The 20,467-nt window shown below is 39.1% G+C and overlaps 1 protein-coding gene across 6 annotated transcripts in view; it reads left to right on the forward strand.

Moving 5' to 3' along the window:
• CEP63 (centrosomal protein 63) overlaps window positions 1–19,970 on the forward strand; it is a 58,771-nt gene extending 38,801 nt beyond the window's left edge. For 3 of the 6 annotated variants that reach the window (XM_077752322.1, XM_077752323.1, XM_077752321.1), the window contains exons 7-15: window positions 3,924–4,157; window positions 4,655–4,794; window positions 5,903–6,040; window positions 8,117–8,231; window positions 9,085–9,282; window positions 12,257–12,343; window positions 16,234–16,439; window positions 17,215–17,494; window positions 19,579–19,970. In XM_077752322.1, the coding sequence (XP_077608448.1) occupies window positions 3,924–4,157; window positions 4,655–4,794; window positions 5,903–6,040; window positions 8,117–8,231; window positions 9,085–9,282; window positions 12,257–12,343; window positions 16,234–16,439; window positions 17,215–17,494; window positions 19,579–19,737 (1,557 nt within the window). In that variant the 3' untranslated portion in view covers window positions 19,738–19,970. The remainder of the gene's footprint in view (window positions 1–3,923; window positions 4,158–4,654; window positions 4,795–5,902; window positions 6,041–8,116; window positions 8,232–9,084; window positions 9,283–12,256; window positions 12,344–16,233; window positions 16,440–17,214; window positions 17,495–19,578) is intronic. The other 3 variants (XM_077752324.1, XM_077752326.1, XM_077752327.1) reach the window with 3 other exon arrangements.
• The last annotated feature ends 497 nt before the right edge of the window (window positions 19,971–20,467 follow it).

Below are 20,467 nucleotides of genomic sequence, written 5' to 3' on the forward strand. Positions count from 1 at the left end.
TACTTATAATTAGGGAAGTTTTAATTTTGCAGATGAATTATGTCTGTCTTCAGTATATAGCTGAAGTACCTATCTGGATGCAGGATTAACACTTGTGAAAACTACAAAGATGAGAACTAAAAACCAGTATCTCTGGGATACATAGCCTAGGAGTTACCTAAGTCTGCAGGAACTTTATACTACAGATCTGTGAAGAGTCACAAAAGTGGCTTTATTTGTAAGTACCTCAGTAGATGAATCATTGAAAGAAACTAATTTGAGATGTACTATGTTTAGTTAAGTCTTTTAGCTCAGGGAATGTCTAAAAATTGATGACAGAACCAGTGTTTTCTCTCCTCCAAGCACCCTTTTCCTCAAGGAACACAGTTCCTTCTACCCTAAATTTAAACAGTTTTGGTTAGTTTAAATCATCTGAATATGCATGTTTATAATATATCTGAAAATACAGAATAATTAACTACATGCAAAATTTACAGGAAAATTTGACCTGTAAATTTAAGAAGTTAAGTGATTTAAAAAATTTAATTTATGAGCTTCCATAAGAAATAAAATAATGCATTATAGTTGCTATTTCCTATGTTGTAAAGAGGAAATCCTGTTTTCTTATATGATGACTCATATATGCAGTTAAACTTCTGCGAAGTAGGTAGAATAATGCACCTGTCTTTGCAGTAAATGGGCAGCATCTCTTCTCCTGCGGAATCCCTTTACTTTCTAAATTTTTTCTTACTCCTTCTTCTCAGGGTACTTATATAATTTTTAAGAATTTATTTTATTAAATGATTCTTTTCTTGATATTATCTTTCACAGAGCAGAAGTATTCAATTTTAATCAAGTTTAAGTTATCAATTATTTCTTTTAGGGCTTATGTCTTCAGTGTTATATCTAAAAAAGCATTCCTATACCGAAAGTTACCTAGGTTTTCTTCTGTCTCCTAGGAGTTTTACAGTTTTGCATTTTACATTTATGTCTTTGATCTATCTTGAGTTAATTTTTTAAAAATATTTTTTTATTTATTTTTAGGAGAGAGAGAGACAGCGTGAGCAGGGGAGGGCCAGAGAGAGAGAGGGAGTCACAGACTGAAACAGGCTCCAGGCTCTGAGCTGGCAGTCAGCACAGAGCCCGACGCGGGGCTTGAACCCACGAACCGCAAGATCATGACCTAAGCGAAAGTCGGACGCTTAACCGACTAAGCCACCCAGGCGCCCCTATCTTGAGTTAATTTTTGTGAAGGGTAGAAGGTCTTTGTCTAAATTTATTTTTTTGCTTGTGGATGTCCAGTTGTTCCAGCACTATTTACTGAAGAATGGAACAGCACTGTTCCATTGTATTACCTTTGCTCCTTCGTCAAAGTTCAGTTGACTGTATTTATAGGGGTCCATTTCTGGACTCTGTATTCTGTTCCATTAAAATTTTATCTGTTCTTTCACCAGTACTGTACTCTTTTGATAACCATAACTTTATGGTAAATCTTTTTTTTTCTTTTTTGGAGTTTCATAGATGAAATTTATTTATTTATTTATTTATTTATTTATTTATTTTTTACAAATAGTTTATTGTCAAATTAGTTTCCACATAACACCCAGTGCTCATCCCCACAAGTGCCCTCCTCCATGCCCATCTCCCCCCTCCCCCCACTTTATAGTAAATCTTGAAGTCAGGTAGCATCAGTCCTTCAACTTTTTTCTTCTTCTTCAATATTGTTTTGGCTAATCTGAGTCTTTTTCCTCTCCATGTAAACTTTGGAATCAGTTCATCAATATCAATAAAATAATTAGCTTGGATTTTGATTGTGATTGTGTTGACTTCATAGATCACACTGGGAAGAACTGACATCTTGATGATATTGAGCCCTCCCATCTGTGAACATGGAATATCTCTCCATTTATTTAGTTATTCTTTGATTTAATTTATCAGAGTTTTATAGTTTCCCTTATACAGATCTTGTACTTGTTTTGTTATATTCATACTTAAGTATTTAATTTTTTCAGATGTTAATGTAAATAATATTGGGTTTTTAATTTAAATTTCACATGGTCATTGTTGGTGTGTAGAAAAGTGACTGACTTTTGTGTATTAACCTTATATCCTGCAGCCTTGCTATAACTGCTTATTAATTACAGGAAGGTTTTTTTTAAGTTTTTATTTTAATTCTAGTTACTTACCATACAATATTATATTAGTTTTAGCTGTACAATATAATTCTTTGTATCACCTTGTGCTCCTCATGACAAGTGCACTTCTTAATTCCCATCACATATTTAACCCATCCCCCAACTTTCTCCCCTCTGTTAACCATCAGTTTTTCTCTATAATTAAGAGTCTGTTTCATGCTTTGTCTCTTGTTTTTCCCTTTTCTCATTTGTTTTGTTTCTTAAATTCCACATATGAGTGAAATTATATGGTATTTGTCTTTCTCTGACTTATTTCTCTTAGTGTTATACTCTCTAGCTCCATCTATATCATTGTAAATGGCAAGATTTTATTCTTTTTTATGGTTGAATAATATTCTCTGGTGTGTGTATGGTGTGTGTGTGTGTGTGTGTGTGTATGTGTGTGTGCGTGCGCACCACATCTTTATCCATTTATCAATTGATGGACACTTGGGTTGCTTCTATATCTTGGCTGTTGTAAATAATGCTGCAATAAATATAGGGGTGTATGTATACCTTTGAATTGGTATTTTTGTATTCTATGGGTAAATATCCAATAGCGTGATTAGTGGATTGTAGGCTAGTTTTATTTTTAACTTTTAAAAAATTTTTTTGACTTTTTAAAATTCATTTTTGAGAGACATAGCGAGCAGGAGAGGGGCAGAGAAAGAGAGAGACACACACACACACAGAATCTGAAGCAGGCTCTGAGCTGTTAGCACAGAGCCTGATGTGGGGCTCAAATCCACGAACCTCAAGATGATAACCTGAGCTGAAGTTGGATGCTTAACTGACTGAGCCACTCAGCTGCCCCTGTTACTAACTTTTGGAGGAATTGTCCAGGAGGATTTTTGTTGTTGATTCTTTAATATTTTCTACATAGATGACCATGTTATCCTTGAGCAAAGACAGCTTTAGGTCTGCCTTCCCAATCTGTATACCTTTTATTTCCTTTTCTTGCCTTATTGCAAAGACATCCAGTTAATGTTGAAAAGGAGTAGTGAAAGGGGATATCTTTGCCTTGTATCTGATCTTAGTGAGAAAGCTTTGAGTTTCTCACTATTAAGTATGATGTTATCTGTACAGTTTTTGTAGGTAGTCTTTTTAAATTTTTTAAAAATGTTTTTATTTATTTTTGAGAGAGAGAGAGAGAGAGAGACAGACAGAGCATGAGCAGGGGAGGGGCAGAGAGAAAGGGAGACACAGAATCCGAAGCAAGCTCCAGGCTGTCAGCACAGAGCCTGACCTGGGGCTTGAACCTGCCATCCACAAGATCATGACCTGAGCCAAAGTCAGATGCTTAAACGCCTGAGCCACCCAGGCGCCCCAATGTAGATAGTCTTTATCAAATTGAAAGTTCCCCTCTATTCCCAGTTGTTATCATGAGAGATTTTGGGTTTTTTGGGCCATGAATGGGTTATTATAAATGAGCTACTACTTTGTGTTTAAAAAAAATTTTTAGCATTTATTTATTTTTGAGAGACAGAGACAGAACATGGGTGTAAGAGGGTCAGAGAGATGGGGAGACACAGAATCTGAAGCTGGCTCTCGGCTCTGAGCTGTCAGCACAGAGCCTGACACGGGGCTTGAACCACGAACCATGAGATCATAACCTGAGCCAAAGTCAGACGTTTAACTTACTGAGCCACCCAGGCAACCCCCTATTTTATGTTTTTATGGAAATACAACTGAGTTTTATTTTAGTCTTCCTTATTCATCAATTATTCCTTTATTATGTCACTTTTATCCATTGGTAATCTGTGTTTCTAGGCTCAGCTTGCCAATCGGAAACAGAAATTAGAGTCCGTGGAGCTGTCCAGCCAGTCGGAAATTCAGCATCTGAGCAGTAAGCTGGAGCGGGCCAATGACACTATCTGTGCCAATGAATTGGAAATAGAGCGCCTCACCATGAGGATCAAGGACTTGGTGGGAACCAATATGAATATTATACAAGAGCAACAGCAAAAAGAAGAAAAATTGAGGGAATCAGAAAAACTGTTAGAGGTGTGTTTTAAAATTACTAACATTGGTAGGGCAGGCGGGCGTGTGTGCCTGAGTGGCTCAATCTGTTAAGCATCTGACTCTTAGTTTCAGCCCAGGTCAGGATCTCACAGTTTTATGAGTTCGAGCCCTGCATTAGGCTCTGTGCTGACAATGTGGAGGCTGCTTGGGATTCTTTCTCTCCCTCTCTCTCTTTCTCTCTCTGTCCTTCCCCTTCCCATGGTCTCTTGCTCTCTCTCTCTCTCTCAAAATAAATAAATAAAAAATAAAAAAATACTACAGTTGGAGAAATGTGTGTATGCAGGTTTTTAAGAGAAAATAATTAACCTCAAACAAGGTTCCAGAATCCATGGCATCTTTCCTACTCTGTAGCTGGTGGATCAGACATCGACAGCTTTATTATTAACATGATGCCTTTTAGAGCCGGACTCCCTGGCTTCCTTTTTCATGAAATAGAAACATTGAAATAACACCCGATTTTTTTCCTGAATATTTTTCAGATCCTCCAGGAAGAAAAGAGGGAATTGAAAGCAGCTCTTCAGTCTCAAGAAAATTTCATCCATGCGGAAAGAATGCAAAAGGAGAAGCTACAAGCGAAATTAAAGCCAGCTGACACTCAACACACAGTTGAGGCTGTGAGGTATATTTAATCTTAAATATTAATTGTAGCCATTTGGTTCTTTGGCACTGAGTCCCAGTTTTAATATTGTATATTCATAATTTTGTGTTTGATCATGTTATGGATTTTCCTATTCAGTTTTAATTTCGGAGTTAAATTTTTATGGCGTTATAAAATTTTGTGTGTTTAGTCTTTTTTTTTTTTTTTTTTTTTTTTTTCCTCTNTTTTTGCTTCTGGCTTGGGTCCCTAGCCAAAAGACTATAATGTTTAAAAAGTTAGAAAGTGCTTAGTGGGATACCTGGGTGGCTCAGTGTGTTAGGCATCTGACTGCAGCTCAGGTCATGATCTCACAGGTCATGGGTTTGAGCCCCACACCGGGCTCTGTGCTGATCACTCGGAGCCTGGAGCTTCCTTCAGATTCTTTGTCTCCCTTCATCTCTCTCTCTCTCTCTCTCTCTCTCTCACCCCCCACCCCATGTGTCTCTCCTCTACTCATGCTCTCTCTTTCTCTCTCAAAAATAAACATTAAAAAAAAAAGTGCTTGGTCAACCTGTAGCCTTGGTGAAACTCCGAATGTGAAAGGAATTATAGTCCATGTCCCCTGGGAGGCCTCCCTACCCTGGTAAAATAGGTCATGATTTCTAGCTGCTTATCAACATCATTAGTAAGCTAGCTATTGAGATAGCTCTTCTTGAAAAATATCCTAAAACTCATTTCTGTATATAAATTATTGCCATGAGGTTTGTAATAGAAAGTAATAGAAGGAACTATGCTCCTTTTGGCTGATTGAAGCCTGGTATGCATTTCTCTTCTTTCCAGAACTCTCCTGTAACTTTTCAATTTCTTTGGCTCAAGGTATCAAGTGGAAACAAAATTTTTGTTGTTTTGTCTTTTTCCCTTGAAAAAGAGGCCAAATCCCAGTTGAGAAAGGAGTAAACTGCTGCCGACTTCTTTGAGAAGCATCATGTCTTGCTTCTTTACTCTCTCAAATGTTCTTTTTGTAAAGCAGGAGACAAGCTGAAAAGTTCTAAATGGTTCCAGTACCAAAACAATTGAGAAATATGAGCTGATAGTGTATTGGTTATTTACAAAGATCAGAAGCCTTGAACAGTCCTGTGTCCTTCCTTAGGTCGCTGGAGGAGTCTCGGGCAGAAATGAGGTACACCTCACGAGGGCAGGGGGACTTGGGCACCGTGCTGTCTCAGCTGGATCTCACCCATGGTAGTGAGGAACTCCTGCAGGCAGAGGTGACTCGCTTGGAAGGCAGGTAGATAATTACATACGCATTTCAAGAATTTTCAAGTTGTTAAAAATGATTTTGATCATCATGTTGAGAAACTAATATAACAGTCATGTTGAAAAAATACATTTTTTTCCTCTAGCTTCCACAAATAACCTAACTTCTTATTTCATGAGAAAATTGAAGTAACGAAAGGAGCGATTCTTAACTTTTCTCCCACTGAATCTACTGGTCTGCCCATGTGTGTGCCCTTAGTCTGTTAGAGTGGATGAGTTGACGGATGACATGTCTGTCCCCTACCACTTCACTTGTGTCCTGTTAGCACAGTTTCTTCTTTTCTCTTTTATATCGTCATGCTCTTCCTCTCTGCTGAATCATTGCCTCGGGTATAAAGTAGGCATCAGTATTTCCCATATTGGGAAAAAATTGAAACCCTCCTTGATCCTATGTCCCTGTCAAGTCATTTCCATCTCTCTCTCTTCTCCCTCAAAATCAGATTTGTCAGAGGAGTTGTCTATAATGACTGCACTAATTTTAATTTTGCATCTCGCCTCGTAGAATGCCTTCAGTTAGGCTCTGCCGTCTAGTGGCCACCTCCCTGGAGCTGCTCTCAACGAGGCACCCTGGGGACGTGGTGCTCCTTCCTCCTGTTCAGAAGTGCCATTGATGTTTCCTTGTGCTCGCTGATTCCCGATCTGTGCTATAACACGCCCAGGTCGCTTGCTTTGTTGTCATACTTGTGAGCTGTTTTTGTCATACCTCTAAACTTTGTGACTGGGAAGAGTTTGATATTTTGTTTGAAACATGAATCATGGTCATTTGTACACTAACATTTTCTGTATGTGAAAGATTTTAAAATCTTTACACCGATTAGCCTTCAGACAAAATAACAACAAAAATATTGCCATTATACCCTTTGAAGTTTATCTTTAAGAAATAATTTTTTGTGTTTACTTTTATTTCTGTTTTTGGAAACCACCAAATATTTTATTTACCTGTTAAATCTCATGTGTGTGTGCACACACACATATACATAATTTATGCTTTATTTCTTTTGTACTTTGGAATAGTTAAGATATTCTTGGTTATCGTTATTGTGGTGTATATGTACACTTTAGATTGAATAAAATAAAGCTTATTATTCTTTTTGACATTGAAACTAAAATTTACCTTCCTATCATAGACTTTCCACCGATGGACTTTTTAGTATTTTACATGTTGGTATGTATTACTGTGCTCCCACAGGCTCTAAGGACTTACCATGTGTTTCTGACTTGCAGTGTGACCTTGGACCCGTAGCCTCTTTCAGCCCCCATTTTCCCATATCTAGCTAAGACGAGAGGACCTGTGATTCTTCTTCTCCCTCTGCCTCAGTATTTGACACACTGTATTACATGCTGAGTACCAAATAAACAAGTATTCTACCACACTTAGAAATAGGTAAACTTGAAATAAATGGATACAAACACCAGTGTTCAGTAATAAACAATGGCTTTAAAAAGATGTTTTCTATCAAAGGCAAGTAGAAAAAGGAACCCTTTTGTAGATAGTTTATTTGGTGTCATTCGATTTGAATAAAATATTCCCTGAGAAAGGAGTAGAGGGATGTTATTAGCAGAAATGAGTGGTGAAATAACAGAGATGTGGTGTCCCTGAGGTTCTCCTATCTGGTGAGGGATTGATTCTTAAAGTAAGGCTGACAGGTTGGAAACTCTTTAAAGAAGAGTATTCTGGTAGCTGTGTGTAGGGTGGAATTACAATTAAGTGTGGTGGAGATTAAAATTATGATGATGACTCCTATACAGCTTAAGAGGAAAAAAAAAAAGCTTGTTAAGTTGCTGTAATCTTTAGAATTTTTAACCAGTTAAAATTTAAGCAGAGGGATAGAATGTATGTAAACACAGAAGACAAAATATCTCCAGAAGATTGAATTGGATTTAGTTGCCTCTGGTGATGAGGAAATTGGAAATGAGTTTTAATTTGGGGCAGGAGGGGATGTTTCAGATAATTCTTGGACATCAAAAAAAGTAAGTTAGGTAATTCTGTCTGTGAGTTTCAGGATTTTTGTGTTATGCCTGTGATCATATTTTTGTCATGGTACAGCTTGGAGTCTGTGAGTGCAACATGTAAACAGCTGAGCCAAGAGCTAATGGAAAAATATGAAGAATTGAAGAAGATGGAAGTGTATAACAACGAGTACAGGGCAGAGATTAAGAAGGTAAAAATCTGCCCGACTGCAATTGCAAAGCTGTATGTATTTATAGACTGAGCTGGGGGTTGGGAGGTCATCGGAGTTATTTTTAATGAGAGAAAAATGTAATCCAGAGAGCTACTTGATATTCACGAGGAGATACACACCTGGAATGTGCTTAGGTAGAGTCTTTGTCATCCTCAGGGATGCCATAGAAATGTTTTTGAGATCATTGAAGCCTGGCCTTTTGAATTCTAAACTATTTTAAATATGTTTTGATGAAAAGCTTTCTAAAAGTTACATACTTTTTTTGCTTGCTAAAAGATACTATGTGAACCAGCATTTCATATTTTCATACCGACTGGAGGTGGTCATGGCTGGCTGTTTGACGCTGTGGTGGTTAATATCCTCATTGGCCATCGAGGCTTCACAGCCAACTGTTTCCACATTAATGGACCCTGGCTGTTGTATTTGTTGACTCGTACTTTTTATTACTTACTTGAGATTACTTCTAGTTTCTTTCTTCCTCTTTCCTTTCTGGTGTCTTCTGTGGACAAGGAAGCCATTTAATTTTGCAACTAAAAAAAGAATGAAGGTCACAGGTGGTGTCCTCTAGATAATGTGTGCATGAACTTTGACACTAATTTTCAGTATTTGACTAACCCATTTCTCCCTGTTTTGTGATGAATAAATTATTGTGGGTATAGTCATCTGACCTTCAGTGTAGACATATAACTTGGTAAATTGCTAATTTTTTGCAGACTTACAGTAAAAATTCATGTTTGAGATAAGGTAGAAACCACCTTTTTATTTTAACTGTTAAATCTATCTAATGTGCTTTATCGTAATTTTTTATGCTTTCCTTTCTGTTTCTTTGTAGTTGAAAGAACAGATTTTACAGGCTGAACAAAGTTACAGTTCTGCATTGGAAGGAATGAAGATGGAAATCTCCCAGCTGACCCGGGAGCTACACCAGCGAGACATCACTATCGCCTCCACCAAAAGCTCCTCCTCCGACATGGAAAAGCGACTCAAAGCAGAGATACAAAAGGCAGAAGAAAGAGCAGTAGAGCATAAGGTGAGGCAATCCTCTTCAGTTGAAGTGTTTTTGAAGACTGAATTCAGTACAGAGATAATTTCCATAGTATTTTTAAAAAATGTTTATTTACCTTTATAGAAAGAAAGTGTGAGTGGAGGAGGGGCAGAGAGAGAGAGAGAGTGAGCGAGAGAGAAGAGTGAGAATCCCAAGTATGAGTTTGGGAGTGCTGAGCCTGGAGTCCGACTTGGGGCTTGATCCCACGACCTGTGGGATCATGACCTGAGCTAATATTAATTTTTTTTAATGTTTTATTTATTTCTGAGAGAGAGAAAGAGAGAGAGACAGCATAAACGGGAGGGTCAGAGAGACAGGGAGACACAGAATCCAAAGCAGGCCCCAGGCTCTGAGCTTGCTGTCATCACAGAGCCCGACGCGGGGCTCGAACCCACAAACCGTGAGATCATGACCCGAGCCAAAGTTGGATGCTTAACCGACTGAGCCACCCAGGCGCCCCCTGAGGTAATATTAAGAGTTGGACACTTGGGGTGCCTGGGTGGCTCTCTTGGTTGAGCATCCAACTCCTGATTTCGGCTCAGGTCATCTCATGGTTCATGAGTTTGAGCCCCACATCGGCTTCTGTGCTGACAATGTGGAGCCTGCTTGGGATTCTCGGTCTCCCTCTCTCTCTCTACCCCTCCCCTGCTCTCTCTCTCTGTCTCTCTCTCAAAATAAATAAATAAACTTAAAAAAATTATTAAAAAATAGTTGGACACTTAACTGACTGAGCTGCCTAGGTGCCCCTCCATTGTATTTAATGCAGGATATTTGTATTAGACTCCTGCTTTGGGCTGAGCGTGTGCTGATTCACAAGCATTCTGTGCGGATCAGTGGGGAGGTGAGAGTGGTTACAGAGTAGAGAGACTGTGTCTGTTGTGTACCACGAGAGTGTTCACTCGGACAGAGTAGAATACACAAGGGATGTGGGAAGAGATGTGGGAAGCAGGAACTCCTGAAGAGTCCTGCCAGCTTGTAAAGGTCTTCGTGTTCTGCTGAGGCCAGTAGAGAAAGGCTGTAAGTGGGAGTCAAGGGTCTTTATGGTCACCATGTGGAGAGTGAGCGAGGAGGTGAAGAGACCACTGTGGATGCTCTGACAGGAGTGACATGGTAGCCAGAGCAGTGGGTAGGGAGGGTAGAGGGAAATGGATGAATTCTGAGATGTGTGGCTGGTAAAATCAGCTGGGCTTTGGAGTTGATTGGACCCAGAGGGCAAGTTAGACAGAGTTAGGGAAAGACGTCACTCAGGATTGTGACATGGGCAACTGAGTAGAAAGTGATGCTTTTTAGTGAAAAAAGGAAAGATATGGAGCAGTTTGAGGTGGCTACTGCATTTGTATGAAAGTTACACAAAATAGGGAAGCTGGTGGAGGAGACTGGTTTGAGATAAAGGCTGGACTTTCATATGGAAATATCTAATAGTCAATTCACAGAAGGCCTAGAGTTCAAGATTAAAATTGGGGTGAGACATTTGGCTGTGGAAATCTCTGCATGGAATTGGCCTTTGAAACACCCTGAGAGACTGAGAAATTATGGGGAGAGAGAATAGAGATAAAGAGCTGAGATTGAACCAAACTTGAGTAGGAAGCTACTCATTTAGGGTAAAAAGGTGTTGGAATAGAGCTGAAAAAAGGAGCAATAAGGAGGGAAGGGAGATAGTTTTCACGATGGAAGCAGGAAACCAGGGAAGGCAGGAGTCTTTTCAAGTTAGAATGGCTGAGGAGCTGAGGAGAATGAGGACTGAAGGTGAGTTATAGGCACACCTCCTCTTATTGCACCTCGACGAGGCAGCCCTGTGATGAACAATCTCTTGGTGCCATTTTCGTAACAGTATTTGCTTATGTCTCTGTGCCACATTTTGGTAATTCTTGTAATATTTCTTAAACATTTTCATTATTTTTGTATTTGTATGGTTATCTATTATTAGTAATTATAACTCACCAAAAGTTCAGGTGATGGTTAGCATCTTTTAGCAAAAAAATATTTTTACTTATTTATTTTTTTAAGTTTATTTATTTGTTTTTGAGAGAGAGAGAGCATACACATGAACAGGGAAGAGGCAGAGAGAGACAGAGAGAGAGAATCCCAAGCAGCCTCCATGCTGTCAGCACAGAGCCCAATGTGGAGCTTGATCCCATGAACCAATCCCATGAACCGTGAGATCATGACCTGAGCCGAAATCAAGAGTCAGACACTTAACCAGCTGAGCTACCCAGGTGCCCAAAAAAGTATTTTTAAATTAAAGTGTGTAAATTGTTTTTTAGACTTAATGCTATTGCATACTCACTAGACTAGAGTATAGTGTAAACATAACTTTTATATGCCCTGGGAAACCAGAATATTCATTTGACTCGTTTTCTTATGATACTTGCTTTATTGTGGTGCCCTGGAAGTGAACCCACAGTATCTCGGAGATGTGTCTATATTCTCTTGTGCATGGAGCACAGTCCATATGATGTTGGAGGTAGAAGTCACATGAGAGGAGGCCGACGCTGGAGAGCAGGAGGGATTTACCAGTGAACTCATTCATCTTTAAAAAAAAATTTTTTTTAACATTTATTCATTTTTGAGAGCCAAAGTGTGAGTGGGGGAGGGGCAGAGAGAGAGGGAGACACAGAATCTGAAGCAGGTCCAGGCTCTGAACTGTCAGCATAGAGCCAGATGTGGGGCTCAAACTCCTGGACTGCAAGGTAATGACCTGAGCTAAAGTCAGACGCTTAACTGACTGAGCCACCCAGGTGCCCCTTCTTAGAATATATTAAATGCATGCATGTTAATTCATCTTGACACACATTAAAAAAAATCTTTTTAGGAAGATGTTTGTGTGTGTGTGTGTGTGTGTGTGTGTGTGTGTGAGTGAATGAAGGATGCATCTTCTTACCTGATAAAAATTATATATGGAAAACTTTTGTAGATGCATTTGATTTTATGTTTGTTTTTTCTGCTTTTCCCCTTCTAGGAGATTTTGGATCAGATGGAGTCACTCAAGTTAGAAAATCATCATCTTTCTGAAATGGTGATGAAACTGGAATTGGGTTTACATGAGGTACATAAATAGAAACTTACGTTTTTTTCTGTTATCCAAACCTTTTAAAGAAGTCTCTTTGTAAATATTGATGTTGTAAAGAGAGAGTTAAGATCAAACTACAGAATGCTCCTGTAGAAACTTGCCCAAAGAAGTCAAGACAGTGATAGAAGTGAGTGAAATATCACTCTCCACTTCAGCAATTGGAAGAATTTTTTTATGATGCATATGACAAAATACATGTAGTCTGTGTTCTTACTAGGAAGCATATACATAAAGTGCTTAGCATAGTGTCTGGAATATAGTGAGTATACAGTAAATGGTAAGTGCTATTATTACTGTTGTAATTACTATGTTCATAATATCTTATCCTTATAAAGTATATCATCGTTTACATAATATGGTATTAATTATATTCCTATAAGATATAATTAATTTAGTCACATATTCTAGAAGCTTTTACATTCCGAGTGTTTTAGTAGGCAGTGTAACAGACACGAGATGGCTGAGAATTCTTGCCTGAGGAGAGTGAGAGTACGCCAGTAGAGGGTAAGAAGTGTGTGCCAGCTCCTGGGAATGGGCAGAGTATATGCTCACTTAACAGTGAGTTCCTCGTGGATGTCCTCTGAACTATTTTTTTTCCATAAAATTCTTGTAATTTGCAAAATACCCCATCTGCTCTGACCTATCTCTTCTTGATGTAGGTCAAACGCCTGAAGATTGTAGAAATACTTTTTTTCTGCACTTGTAGACAGTGTGCACCATCAGAGATGGATGGTTACACAGACCCCATTTGCTATTAAGTAGTTTTAATTTCACAATCATGGAATATGGAGCCTGGGCTGGGAGAAAGTACACAATACAGAATACTAAATGAATACTTTATTTCATGTAAAAGAAAATATCGGGGACTATTTTTATAATCTTTTGGGACAGTAAGATTCTCTTACCATCACGAGTCAGAATTTTACAGTGTAAACAATTTTACGACATAAAAATGTAAAATTTGTGGATGGCATAAGACTCCATAAAAAAAGACTAATAGACTGGGGGGAAAACAATTTGTACATAGTCAAAAGGTTAATATAAAATATTAATATAAGGATTTCCTGCAAAGATAATGTAAAGATCAGATTCCGGTAGAAAAATGGACAAAGAACATAGATAATTCATAGAAGCAATGCAAAAATCCAGTGAACAAGAAAAGCTTGTTTAACCTCCCTAATTATCAAAACAAAATAAATATTTTTTGCTAACTGGCTTGACAATGATTTTTAAAAATGAATAGTCAGCATTGGCAAGGATATAGGACAGTAGGCTCTCATGCTCTGTTAATGAGAAAGTGAATAAATATGGCCTTTCTAGAGGACAATTTAGCAATGTCCATTAAACTCGTAAATATATATAACCTATAAAGTCAGGGGTCATGTGCATTTCTGATTCTGATAGTCATTGAAGAATAGTTCTCCAGAAAGGTCATATCAGTTTGCAATTCCAAAGAACCCATCCTGTAGGAGCACATGTGCAGAAATGGTCATTTTGGTGCTACTTGCAATGTCTAATAATTTGAAATAAGCTAAATGTTAACCTATAAAGGGATGGTTAATCTGTGCCTGTTTATACTACGAAATATTATGTCATCATTTAAGGTGGCAGGTGAAAATAGGCATCTAATCTTGCTCCCTCCCAAATCCCTCTAAAACTATAATGAAAGAATTTTTTTTAACTTTAATAATTTTTTAAAAATATTTTTATTTATTTCTAGGAGAGAGAGAGACAGCGTGAGCAGGGGAGGGTCAGAGAGAGAGGGAGATACAGACTCTGAAGTAGGCTCCAGGCTCTGAGCTGGCAGTCAGCACAGAGTCCGACGCGGGGCTCGAACCCACGAACCGTGAGATCATGACCTAAGTGAAAGTCGGACGCTTAACCGACTAAGCCACCCAGGCGCCCCTAACTTTAATAATTTTTCTTAAAGTTATTTTGAGAGAGAGGGAGAGGGAGAGCGTCTGCAAGCAGGGTAGGGGCAGAGGCTGGGGTGGGGGAGAGAATCCTAAGCAGGCTTCACGCTGTCAGACTCTGATGTGAGGCTCAATCTCAAGAACTGTGAGATCATGACCTGAGCTGATATCAAGAGTTGGATGCTTAACTCATTAAGCCACCCAAGTGTCCCATGAAAGGACTTTTTTAAGTGCAAGCCTAGAAGGATAGGAAAAAGAGGAGAGGGGACAGCAGCTAAATTGTAAGGGGGAAGTTGGACTGATGGAGGGAGGGAGGGAGGGAAGGAAGGAAGGAGAAGTAAGGAAGATGATTTTTATTTGCCCCTGATAAAGCTGATACTAAGCTTTTAGTGGAGAAGGTAGAAAACCAACGTGATTTACACCATAGAATCTTCAAGAGACTCAGGATTTGGCAGTACTTGACTGAGAGAATCTTATTTTATGCGGTGATTGCCTATTCATATTTAAGAGTTGGAAACTCTCAGGGGTGCTTAAACCACACTGTGACCAGAGATTCTATTGAGTTGGATTTCTTCTGAAATCTCCACCTAACAGTGGTGGTCCTGTCCTTTACAAATAGCTGGACATGTGCACGGCACACAGTTTTTATATTACCTTTCACATTCACTTATCTTTAATTGTTGTTAACAAAATCATAAATTTGAGAAAACTTTAAAAGAGGCCTGGCAAAAGCAAGCACTATCTTTTTTAAAAAAGTATATTTAATGACATCAAACATCAGACTCTGGCTGGTTAAAATCCTGTCAAGTAATTTAAACTTCCTCTGGTTTTGAAGTTACACACAATGTGAATTTGTTGTATGTATTAAGAATAATTTTTAGAAGGTTCCTGTTTGCATTTTATCACCTAGGAAGGTGGAATTACTTTTACAAATGAATGCTTGGATTAAATAACTGTTTTAACAAAATTATCTAATTATCTTAATAATGAAAGCAATAACTGATAAATTATTTGCCACACTTAAAAAATCGATAGTAGTTTGTAGTTTCACTCCTACATCCTGCAGTGTTTTTTTTTTTAATATTTTATCTGACATTGGCAACTTACTGAAAGATTTTGTAACTTATGTCACTACTGGTACACAGATCATTGAAAGTTTATATTTTAATTGTTTGTTAAACCACTTTTTGCCAGCTTATTTCCAGAAAATTTTTTACAGAAAAGATGAAGCTAAACATCATATTAACTTCCAAACATGATTTCCATAATTTTTCAGAAAGCTAATGAAATATTTTGTCATTAGAAAAAAAAATGGTCCAGGCTACTGTATTTTCAAATACTGTATTACCAGGAAACATCTAGATTGAAAAGCAATAAAAAGAATGATCATAGAAACCATACCAGATCAGAGCAGGAATCTCTACCTTATACTTGCATGCTGCTTTGCCATGCATTTGAAATTGATTTCACATACCAGACTAGGTGCCGATGTTATGTAAAAGTCCTTAAGAGCATAGTGCTTCTTTAAAAGTTATCCCTGCCAGCTGGAATTCCTTTTCAGACCCTTCTGCTCAAATGTCTTTCTTTGAACTAGGTCTCTCCATCTTCTTCTGTAGATATTTTGGAAGAACCCATGGCTGCTATTTTCTTTCTTCTGTTTCTGACTCTCACCTGTTACTTTCCTCCATCTGAGTTCCAGCCTTCCTCTAGTTCCTTAGGCATTCCTTGGCACATCAGGGAAGCCCATTGTGCCCCTAATTTTCCACACCTATTTACTGTAAGAGACAACACTTTTTTTTCTCATAGGGGGCCAAACACAAGTATTCACTTTTTCCAAAGTAAAGTCGCAGATGAACTAGTTATAACTGAAAGAAGTGCAATTTCCCACAAGTGTCTCACAGATCACAAGTATTCTTATACAAATTAAGTAACTGTAGTATTCTCTTTTATTAGGCAAAAGAGATTTCACTAGCAGACCTCCAGGAGAATTATATTGAGGCGTTAAATAAATTAGTGACTGAAAATCAACAACTGCAGAAAGAGTTGATGGATACTAAATCTAAGCTGGAGATTTCTACTCAGATATGCAAAAAACCCCATGACAGAATCTTTAAAGCGACACACAGCAGATCACCTGAGTTCAAGAATACAGAGTTCAAGTAAAATTTCTTCACAGTTTACTTAAAATGTGTACTATTATAATTCTCATTTGTTTGAGAATGATTTCAGACTTAGAGAAATTAAATCTTCCTCAGACGCCTCTACGTCTGACTGAAGTACAGGGTGGACAAGTAAAGCTGCCGTGAGGTTAAAATGTGATGGGTGGTTATCTGGCGCTTCCCTTCCAGCTTCAGTTTCAGACACTCTGGACGCAAGCCTAAACAACTTCCTTCTTCCCCTGAGCCCCTCCGTGCTGCCTGCCCCCCTCTAACCCCACTTACCGCATAAGAAGTAGAAATTGGCTTTTCACATAAAGAAAGTGTCCTTTGTATTTTTGGTCAATTAATTATAAGCTGTTACCATAAGAAGTCAGCATTTGGTGAAAACCCACCTGGCTTCAGCTCTTATATGGCTGATGTATTTTCCTACCTACCAAAGCCTCTGCTGACACCTCACTTCCACTGCCACCTCGACCCCAGAGGATGGCAGGCGCCCTGCTCATGCGCACAGCACTTCCCTCTGTCCTTGCACCAAACACACTGTAGCAGCTTGGCTTCCACGTGAGGGCTGAGGCCTGGCAGCCAGGCTTGGACATCTGGGTCCTGAATGGATGAAAAGAACATGTAGTCTGAGTGGGCTGCTCTTTTTGTAAATGACAGCCTTACTGGTTAGGCTGTTCCTTTATTTTTAAGTGAACTTCCTGTAGCAGTTATGTGTTAAAAGAGAACAGTGACTACAATTTATCTTTGTTTTGTTTTCTAATCTGCTATCCAGGCCAACCTGTGGCCCGTACAGACATGATGGAGTAAAGACTGAGCCCTCCAAAGCAGGTCTTCATTCTCCGAGGCGACAAGCATTGGATAGTATAGAGCCTGTGTCCAGGGTCCTCAGCCCCCTGAGCTCTCAGATCAGCCCTTGCAGTTCCACCGTCTCTTTGCCTTCTAACTTTCTGTGTAAAACTAACTCTGTGCCTTCAGTGCTAGATACAAATGACGCCAATTTTTCTGACACTGTCTCTGAGAGTATAAATGACCAGGAAGAGTTTATGTCTTCGGTATGGAAACTTTCTGATCTTATTAGCTTATTAAGTGTATTTACTTTGATTTTATTTTGTATTTTAAGGGTAAAGGAGGGTGATTTTTTTTCCTTGTTCTTTATATTAAGTATTCTTTATTATGCTCATGTAATTAGTTCTGTCTTGTGGTTTTCCTTATGAAGACATTGTAGCCATGATTACTTTTCAAGATACATCTTAGTTTTGAAAATTAACATAGCCATTCATTTGTGCCTTTTTTTTTAAGTTTGTTTATTTGGGGGGAGGGGGACACGGAGAAGGAGACAGAATCCCAAGCAGGCTCCCCACTGTCAGTGCCGCTGTCAGTGCCCGGTGGTGGGGTCAAACTCACCAGGATCATGACCTGAGCAGAAACCAAGAGTTGGAGACTTAACCACCTGAGCCACCTAGGCGCCCCCATTCATTTGTTTTTAACCTTAATTGAAAATTCCTTTCCTGCCTTTTTTAGACAGGGTCAGTTTTATATTGGTTCAAGGAATATCTCTGGATGCCAAGATAGTTGTGATGCCTAGCCGGTGAAGAAGGAAGGAAGCAACTTGTGAAAGGGAGAAAGTGATGGGTGGAGGTGGAAGAAGGAACTGCGCCTGACGTGTCCATATGTGGACTGAGTGCCACAGTGTGGCACTTGCTGCCCCGTGTTCCTGCAGCCACTGTGCAGATTCTACCATTTTTCTGCATTGTCTACCGAAGCACTTGCCTCTGGCCAGATTTTCATTACCCTCACCAATTACATGGTCCTATCCCTGTGAAAGAAAATTCAGTATTTTTGACCTTTTCATATGCCAACAAGTTCATGAAACGGTTTTCTTTTCATTGTTACAGTAAGTCTCCACTTCACTTACATGTAATTCTGAAACCCCAAAACATCCTGAAAACTTTCTTCCTAAGTTTGGCAGCAAAGCCTTTTTGGCACTAACACCTGACCTGAACCAAACTGATGTGCTAATATGTATAGACTGTTTATCCCACTTAGCCTTTTACTTCAGAAATTACTTCAGTATACCTCAGACTCCACTAAGGTAATACAGTTGATCCTCATGAGTCATGGATTCTGTATTTGCGTGTTTTCCTACTCGGTAACCTAATGTCCTGTTCAATACTTGAGGGACTCCCACAGTCATTCTTGGCCTTGTGAAAAAGTTGAATCTCCACACTTGCACATTCCCAGCTGAGATTGGCTGAGGTGGTGCTCTGCTCTCCTGTCCAGCTGCCACACAGAGGTGACTAGAGTGGGGAGGAAGAGGGGACAGTACGGTGCAGGGAGCTCGGGCTCTGGGGCCTGGTAAACAGGGTTGGAACCCCAGCTCTGGCACATATTAATGGGGTGGCTTCTGGCAAGTCACTTCACACTTCTGCACCTCGTTGTCTCTTATGTAAAGAAAATGGATTCTACCGGGATGAGTCTGTGTGAGATTGGGCATGTGTATATTTCACCAAAAGGCGGTGATTCTTATATTCACTAACTCAGTGTTTGAGGGGGCTATATAGAAAATAACGACTGTGTGTGAGAATGGACTGTATATGGTACATGTCCTATGTTACCCTTCTGAAGTCTGGATTCTGAAATACCATAGCCCCAGCAGTTTCAGATGAGGGAATGTGGACTGAGATTTCAGATGAGGGAAAGTGTTGATTTCACTTGCTGTCTAATATGTTGTTGGTAGATTTTCTGTGCTTTAAAATCTCATGTATTCAGATTTTAAAAGTGAATTTGAAATAACAGGCATTAAGTACATTTCTCTTCTGGGGTATTAAAGGATATACAAGTCTAAACAGAGATATTCTTTAGACCCATAACTAACGTACTTATGTGACACTTTACATTTATACAACTTGTATTAGAAAGAAGTCTTAGTTAGCTTTTATGGAACAACTTCTTTTTTACTATCATTAGTAAAATACTAATGATACTATCTTATCATTAGGATAAAAACAAATTATCTCTTTGGAAGAAAAAGTATTTTTTTAAGCCACCTTTTAATATTTCTATTTAGGAAATATCATGAAAATGTATCTGAGAAATCTGTTCAACTTAGATATCTCCAAATTTGTTTCTCTTTCAGTGTCCCTTGCCTGTGTCTCCTCTTGGTTCAATAGCTACCAGATTTTTGGAAGAGGAGGAGCTGCGGTCCCATCATATTCTAGAGCGCCTGGATGCACATATTGAAGAACTTAAAAGAGAGAGTGAAAAGACAGTGAAACAGTTCACGACCCTAAAGTAGCCTCTTTAAAAAAATCTCAAACTTGGAAATAAAAACGAACCCTGAAGAGTTACTGTCACTCAAAGTAGCAGCTCTTTAAAACACGAACATGTGGAAATAGTGAAGGTGAGCACCCTCACTCTGTCGGGAAGAAACCTGAAAACTGGATACTTCTCTAAGGCACTTTCACTGCCCTGGATTGTTTGAAGAACTTTCTCCAGGAATAACTTGTAAGAATAAACCAGTTTGCTAGACTTCTCTTTTTTCCCTCACATTAATCTTTATTATAAAGTGATATTTTCTCTTAAATGTGAATAGCTGTAGACTAATTAAAATAAAAGATTTTATGATACAAGTTGAAGAGAAAGTAACTACAGAAGTGTGTAGTGCAAGTATGGATTTCAGAGTCAGACTGATCCAGATTGAGATACCAGGGTTGTTGCCTCTAGCTGGTTGGGCTGGGAGCATGTAGAGGGGCAAAAGAACTGTGACGGGAGGCCCTGTCTTGCTCCAAACAAAGTAGAAGAGAGAGGTGGAGGGAGGGGACAGGCCAGTCCTAAGCGTGTGGTGGAACGTCCGATGGAAATGCTTGGCACGTGTAGCTCTGAGATGTTTAAAGCGGAGACGAAGATCTCAGTGTGCAGAAGGTGTTGACAGCCACGGAGAGCTGAGAAGATCCACCTGGTAAGATACGCCAAGGAGGGTGTGTAGGGAGAGGAGAGCAGAGTGCAGGGCTGGGGACCCTGAAGGA

Source organism: Crocuta crocuta, unplaced genomic scaffold (genome assembly GCF_008692635.1).
Source record: "Crocuta crocuta isolate KB4526 unplaced genomic scaffold, BGI_CrCroc_1.0 scaffold580, whole genome shotgun sequence".
In the NCBI taxonomy this organism is placed as follows: Eukaryota; Metazoa; Chordata; class Mammalia; order Carnivora; family Hyaenidae; genus Crocuta; species Crocuta crocuta.